The sequence below is a fragment of the Zea mays genome, chromosome 6 (genome assembly GCF_902167145.1).
Source record: "Zea mays cultivar B73 chromosome 6, Zm-B73-REFERENCE-NAM-5.0, whole genome shotgun sequence".
In the NCBI taxonomy this organism is placed as follows: domain Eukaryota; kingdom Viridiplantae; phylum Streptophyta; class Magnoliopsida; order Poales; family Poaceae; genus Zea; species Zea mays.
The window spans coordinates 159933646-159941509 of NC_050101.1; the positions used below are offsets into that span (position 1 = coordinate 159933646).

General features: G+C 41.4%; 1 protein-coding gene across 1 annotated transcript; it reads right to left on the reverse strand.

The window, feature by feature from the left end:
* Window positions 1-4308: 4308 nt before the first annotated feature.
* Window positions 4309-7643, reverse strand: LOC103630392 (beta-glucosidase BoGH3B). Its single transcript, XM_008651448.4, has 8 exons — window positions 7041-7643; window positions 6841-6931; window positions 6606-6754; window positions 6284-6527; window positions 6093-6197; window positions 5830-6012; window positions 5528-5729; window positions 4309-4984 (listed from the first exon to the last, which is right to left on the reverse strand). Exons 1-8 carry the CDS (start codon window positions 7418-7420, stop codon window positions 4488-4490), a joined length of 1851 nt encoding a protein of 616 aa, XP_008649670.1. The 5' UTR covers window positions 7421-7643; the 3' UTR covers window positions 4309-4487.
* Window positions 7644-7864: the final 221 nt, after the last annotated feature.

Consider the following 7864-nt stretch of genomic DNA (forward strand, 5'->3'; position numbering starts at 1 on the left):
GTTTAGAATTTAACATTCCATTATTTTCCAAGTTCAGATATAAGCCTACCTCAAATTTATAAAGTAGATGGAAGAAAATTGACTTTATGTATCTCAAGGCTATGTTTCTACTCTACAATTTATAACATGCTCTTTGGCTCGCTCCCTTATAGTAGAAATATAACATATAAATATCTCTCTCATATGACCAACAACGATACACAAATATATTCTTTATAAAACTATATTAGCTTACTTGATATTAGGGATGAAAACGGGACGGGTACCCGAGACGGGTACCGGATACGGGTATGAAAACGGGACAAATTTTCGGATACGGATACGGATAATTTTGTTATCGGGACGGATACGGGTACTACCCGAATAATAATCACCGGATACGGGTAGGATACGGAATCACCAATACCCGGTAAATACCCGTATTTCTCGGGTCGGATACGGGTATCTCACGGTCGGGTACCCGGTGGCTACAGGATGCCGTTCATTTAATGTCTGCTCGTCTGGGCGTCTTCCGCGGCGTTCCGCCACGCACGTCTGCATGCGTCCTGCTGGCCCAACAGCCAAATTGGCAAGCGCCAAACTGCCCTGGCCCATTACTTGTGAATTTAAAAGGTGTTCTGCTCGTGTTCTACTCTTTACTTGTGAATTTAAAAGGTGTTGCATTCATCTGGTCACCCTTCATCTTGCCCTCTCAAAGCACTTTTGACCATATGTGGGAAGCGTATTATTTAATTTTTAGTAGCATAACATTAATTTAGTACGTTCTGGTTTTTTCTAGGGGAAATTGCTCTCTTTATTTGTGATTTAATCTTCGCTTAGTGATGGACATTAGAAATGTGAATCTATGAATGCAAGGTACATATGATTATTGAAGTCTTATGATTCTGAAGATAACATTATTTGGTAATCGACTTGTGTGTTATGCTTCGTTGAATCATTGTGCACTAAAAATTTAACAAACAATTTGTATGTCGTTGCAAAGCACAGGTATTACACTAGTTATGCTTATAAGAGGAGATATACTATCGTTTTTTTAATTGTGTTGGTTCTTTGATGACCTTGTGATTATTATCGGTTTACTTTTCTATATTTGATCTATCATATACATAATTATTTATTGCTTAATTTATGTGCTTGTTGGATGGTTGGGCAATTAATGCCATCAGAACGAACTACCCGACAACTATCCGGTACCTACCCGATTAGTATCCGTTATCCGTTTCTTATCCGCCCGTATTATTACCCGGTCCCGTCCTGTATCCGTCCCGAATCTTAACTACCCGTATCCGGTCCCGTATCCGAGATAAATACATTAGGGTAGGATACAGGATGACCCTGTATCCGGCTGTATCCGTCCCGTTTTCATCCCTACTTGATATGTGCCTAAATTATGATTATTAGAATGAAATTCAATTCCAAAGATCCAAACGGAGCCTAAAAGCAAAAGAAAGTATATATTGCTTTACAAATTCCTAATTTAGTTACCGTATAGTAAGTGTGATCACTGATAGAGATTTATTTGTACTGTAATTTTACAACAACTTATGTATATCAGTATAAGCAGAACATTATATTGATTATTGAGTATATGCTATCGAAAGAAGTAAAGGAATAAGAGAGACACTCTAGAAGAAACTAGAGCTCATCTCTTCCAGCCATATATGGGTTCAAACTAGCATCACCAAACTTACAAATTTGATGTTATTAAGTTTATAATTTTTAGCAGATAAAACGTCTTATGCAATTTCAGCGAAGATAAATACTTATATATAATGAGATGGGTTCTAATAATTGCTTCTAAACTGTTCCCTGGCTGGTCAGCTCAAATACGGCGCCGCACCCATGGTTTTCTAGTCCATTATTATACATAAGTAAAGGATTGCAAAAATTACAAAGCATAGAAACCCCAGTTATGGTTAGAAAACCCTTGAACCCTACCCCACCCACCCATACACAACAGTATCGTAGCCTATGTGAGAACGGTCGCGATCCGGCCAGATCTTAGACCTATGCTTTAGCGTGGGACAAACGAGAAGTTTTTTTTACCACAGCCTGAAAATTCGCTCCCACAAGAAGTCGAATCCAGGATCTGGGAAGTGTTAATCAGACCACCTAATCAACTTGGCTATAAATGTTTTAGCAGTCTCACATCCAATGAAAAGCTTGGTGCAAGGAAAGATAAATGTATCGAGAGAACACTTCAAAGAGTAACGTCTGAGCCGACGATGTATTTACATCGATAAATTGGTTACACTTATCCCGAATCCAAACATTTGTCTCAGATTCACGGTAACTACTGTAGTAGATGAGCAAATATGAGCATCAAAGGAAACACATGAGAGTGTGCTGGCAACAAAGATAATACTTTTGTACGACAATCATTGTAACTGCGATAGTAGATGAATAAAGCCAATGAGGCAAAGACAGCCTGCAGATATGATCCATGGAACACAGGTATTGATAATACTGCCAAGATAGCAGAGATAGTATGCCCGAGGTAACTGTAATCCCATATTTTCATGTACCATTTTACCTAGACCGCATTGTTCCATTCAGATGCTGTCCACTGTTAGGTATGGGACATGCCAGCATATCAGCTGAGATTTGTGATACTTGCAAAGTTGCAGTCTTCACAATGTGGCAGTACAATAAGAGGCTCGATGTTAAAATATATTTCCAGAAAGTAGGCAGCACGAACCAAGTAACCAACAACTAGAAGATGACCATGCAATGAAAAGTAGTAGATCATTGTTGAGTTTTATGTCTCGAAGCCTTCTGAGCTAACTGTGTTGCAGGAGTCCACTTAGCAACGCTCGGATCTTTTACACCATGAGGTGGCTGTATGGAACGAGCCTAGTTACAACATAGTTAATAAAACGTCGCCTAAATAGTAAGGCGCCCCAATGACGTAAGGCGCTGTTTGCCTTACTCCCACACTAAAGCGAGTGGAAGAGAGAGCCTAGGACTAGCATCGTGGCGGCTCCGGCAAAGCCGACACAAGAGAGAGGGAGAAGTGGGAGAGGGAGACGCAGGAGAGGCGATTGGGAGGAGGGAGGCGGCTCAAGATAGAGGGGAAAAGAGAAAGTAAGGTTAACTCAATTTTAATAGGCTAGTTGGACTGATTTGTAAATTGATTGGACTGACTAGGCTAGTCTTTTTTCTTTATCTTTTTTTATCAATGTTTTTATCTTAAATACTTTCTCAAATATCAACATTTTTTCTGTTTTAAAATATATTTAAGGCATCACCTCGCCTTATGCTCTATCACTTAAAAAGTAAAAAGAGGGTATGTTGCCTTACCTCGCCTCGCTGTCTTAACAACTATGGCCCTGTTTGTTAACACTATAGATTATATAATCCCGCTTAAATAAGTTAAAAGGCAAACAAACAACACATATTATTGGAGTGAATTATACTCCCTCTGTTCTTTCTTTTATCGTGTTTTAGTTCTAAAATGAACCAGCTGTCGACAAGTATTCGAGAACGGAGGTAGTATAATCTAGATACCTAGATTATGATAATCCATAAGCATATTATTATGTGCTTATTTTAGATTATTGTTAAGATTTTTAACCACTAATAATCTATGTAAAAATATATTTAATAGGATTATATAAACTGGATTATATAATTTATATAAAATAAGATGGATTATATAATCCTGCAAGGAAACAAACGGGCCCTATGATTCAGAGCAACTCAGTTCTGTGTAATTCTACACCTAGTGTATCACACCCAACTGACCCAAGGTCCTGTTTGGTAACAAAGTTTTTGAAAGCCACAGTTTTTGAAAGTACCACAATATACTGTAGTCATGATAATACTATTGTTTAAAATACTACAATTTTGGAAACTGAGGTCCTAACCTATGTTTAGAATATCTTAAAACAACTGAGTACTTACAATACTTCAGTTTTGAAAACATATATTTTAGCTAGCTTGCCAAACACCATCCAGTATATTATACTACAATATTTGAAAATAGGGAAATTTGGATCCATACCATTAAAAGATCACCACTTTGGATCCATACCATTACTATCTCACTTACATGTGGGTCCACATGAGTCAATGACATGTGGGGTCTATGATATATATCTAAAGCTTGGATCTTTTAATGGTATAGATCCAATTGTTCCTTGAAAATATTGCAGTATTTTTCCAAAACTGTGAAAAAACATCGCTCCCAAACACCTCCTAAACTTCAATGCTGATATACACCAATCCTCCCCCCATTTCATAGTTTCTTTCCACAAAGATTTTGATGAAGAAAGCACCACTCAGTGAGTAAAGGGAAACAGTAATATGAAATTGAAATGCGCTAATCTTGGGACGTGACAAAAAAAATCTAAGGTAAGAATATAATGTTTCCAATACAGTATAATGCATACTACAACAATATATTATTTGGTTTTAAGTACCAATAGCTAGTAAATAAAGAGTATTTAATATCACAGAGATCCAAATGTACCCAATCAATAATAAAGTTATGTTGAATCATCATCACTTCGAAACATTTTCAGCCCATATCCAACAGGGAATAACGGGTCATAGTTAGAGTCTCCAGCATTTATAGGCAATTGATCAACAGACTTATACCATGTCACAGGCAATGTGCCCACAAAATCATGATCTCCAAAGAGGCAATCGGTAATTCCCATGCCTTCACTTCCAGGCAGCCAGGCAGCGACTAGAGCATCTATCTTTTCCAAAACTTGTGACTCAATAATCAATGGCCTTCCAGAAATAACAATCACTAGGATAGGGATTTTACTTGCAACACGGATGATAAGGTCAGAGCCATTAAACGGGATACTAAGGTCAGTTCTATCTCCTATCCATTCAGCATATGGAACCTCTCCAACAACCACCACCGCATAGGAAAAACCCCCAGTTTCAATCATAGCTTTGGTTGGGTATTTCTCATGCACAACTTCAGTTTGCACTCCCACTAATTCTTGTATGGCCTCCAATATGCTTGTACCTGTTATTCAGATTGGCGTGAATAGCTGTTTCGAGAAAACAGGATATTTTACTACTTTGAACAAATAAAGCAAGAAATGTTCTTTTGAAACAAATAAATCAGTGAGCAAAGGGTGACAGTGTGGGTGAGTGTATAAAGTAACGGGAAAGGCATAGATATACTCAAGCGAAAACCACAACATTGATCTACTCAAGGGATCCAATACAAAACATCTTATGCTTGCTTTTCAAAGCAGCAAGTTACCATTTATTTTCACCATGGCAGTTGAAAATGCCATATGAATTATTAAAACAAGTTTACAGCTAGAGTTCCCAAACAATAAACAGTTCCGTCAGGACCAAGAAAGCTACTTCACTCAAAATATGATAACTTCTTTTAGAGAAATTATATCCATGCAAGTTCAAACTTCAAACTTTGCACAAGTGCACTCTTGTTTTCGAGAAGGACAACTGTATCATCTAGGTCAAACAATCGATTGATATGAGTACAGAAGAACTTATAGATACAAAATATCTAATTTTGCAAAGCAGAGCTCCTTCTTACCAAGAGTTACTTTTCCACTGTCTCCAGGCCACGCTATCGTCCAGCCACCACATTGATATCCAATATCGTCAGCATGTGTTCCTGCAACCAGTATTCTTTTTGCATCTCTGGCCAATGGAAGAAATGGCTCCTTCTGATCCTTGCCATTTTTCAGAAGTACCAAAGACTTGCGAACAGCTTCACGCGCTAGTAATCGATGTTCCTAAAAGGTCAACATATTGGCTATCGTTAGTGACATCATTTTTGAGATGACTCAAACAGAGAGATACGCAGAAGTTTGAGAGAAACCAGAAGCATGTTACCTTACAACCAACTATGTCCAGTAGAGATTGGTCTGAAAATGGATGCTCAAACACTCCAGAAATAAACTTGACCCTCAGAATTCGTTCAACAGCGTCATCAATACGAGACATTGGTATCTCCCCCGCCTCCACCAAGAACACAATATCATCCAAAAATTTCTCAAACCTATGAGGTATCATAATCTGTAGATTGTTCAATGTAGGCAAAACAAACAGAGGGACTGAAGAATACATTTCACGCGAACATTCAAATAACCATATACCATGTCCATTCCTGCATTTACTGATTGTGCAATGCAATAGCGATAATCAGACCCTCGAGGCTCACAGATCCTGTCAATGCCCTCCCAATCTGAAATGAGAAAACCCTGAAACAGGAGATTAGACATACCAATATCATAAACCAACCTAAGCTTCAATCATCATTACAAAACAATGGCAGTAGCTAGGGTACCTTAAAGCCTAACTTGCCCTTCAGAACATCTGTTAACAAGTAGCGACTCGAATGCAATGGCTCCCCATTCCATTTAGAGTAGGACGTCATTACTGTTGCCACCCCTTGAGCCATACAATCCGGGTAAGGTCTCATATGGATTGCTTCCAAATCCTCATAGGAGCAAATGGCGTTCCCCTCAGTGACCCCCTTGTCCGTGCCGCCATCCCCTGCGAAATGCTTAGCGCAAGCAAGTACATTCTCCCTACAAACCACATGGACACATTTCCACAAACAGGTCGTGGGAATATGGGTTACACTCTAATCATCTCCACTCAAGTACCTAGGCGAAGCGAGGAAGGGGTAACCATGAGGATGGTCCGCTGACGGCTGCCCCTGCAAACCGCTGACAATGGTGGTCAACGAGCGCACGATTTCTGGGTCCTCGCTGTAGCTTTCGTAGCATCTACCCCACCTAGGATCCCGACAGACCTAGTATACACGAGGCCAGCTCACAACATCTAGCTGATCCCCACAAACACCATCGAACAATCAGGAGAGTTTTGAATTTTACTCACGGCGACGCATGGCGCGAAGGTCCAGTGGATGCCAGTGGCGCGAACCTCAAGCGCCGTCGCCTCGCCGATCCTACGCGCGAGCTCTCCGTCCCTGTGAGGTCAACAGTATATGGTTGCCTAACGGACAAAGCATAGGGCCTAGGGGTAGTGCAGTGACGCGGCCATTACACAGAACGTCTGTGGATCGAATCGATCAGTACCTGCAGGCCCCGAGACCGACATTGTGGGGGAACACGGTGGCGCCGTAGACGTTGTTGTGGCCGTGGACGGCGTCGGTGCCGTAGAGGATGGGGACGCCGAGGCGGGAGGAGATCGCAAGGCGCTGGAAGCCGTCAACCATGGCGGCCCAGTCGGCGGGGGAGGCTTGCTCGCAGGGCATGCTTCCCCCGGCGTTGAGAACGCTGCCGGCCCCGAGCTCCGTGAGGGCGCGCGGCGTCGCGACGGTGCGCTCGATCTGGGCCATCTGCGCCGCCTTCTCACGCAGCGTCATGCGGCCCAGCAGGTCTCGCACCCTTTCCTCCACCGGCGTCAATGCGTCCCTGTACACCGGCGCCGCCTCACCTCGCGCCTCCGGCGCCATCGTGCGGGTGAGCAGAAGGGAGCGGAGACGAAAGAGATGGGCGTTGTGTTGTGGGAAACGAGTTGCGATTAGTAGGACTAGAACATTTGGCGCGCGTTGCGCGCTCTACCAGGAGTAATAGAAATGTGCTTCAAATTTCCGAATGGTGCGTCAGCAAACATTTGAAATATTGATATATTTACTAATATACATTTGCCATTCATCAAATTGACGTCTAATACATGCATCATCAAACACGCAAGCACAAAAATAATCATCATTTTAATAGTAGTAGTGCTGTAAAAAATCAGTGAATGGTAGATCGAGAGGCGAAAAAATGCACTGAAGGATTGGATGGTAGATCGAGAGGCGGAAAAATGCACGAAAGGATTGAGAGAAACAGAAAAAAGGCCTCGAAGGATCGAGAGAGCGCTTCAGCGTTTAGGAATGCTGGATGGTCAACCA

Bases quoted from the DNA above. Each gene is read 5' to 3' on its own strand.
- LOC103630392 (XM_008651448.4), bottom strand. From the start codon at position 7,420: ATGGCGCCGGAGGCGCGAGGTGAGGCGGCGCCGGTGTACAGGGACGCA. The intron at 6,755-6,840 runs GTGAGTAAAATT...CGTGTATACTAG, and splicing joins CCTTCGCGCCATGCGTCGCC to GTCTGTCGGGATCCTAGGTG. The intron at 6,528-6,605 runs GTACTTGAGTGG...TGTGGTTTGTAG, and splicing joins CCCTTCCTCGCTTCGCCTAG to GGAGAATGTACTTGCTTGCG.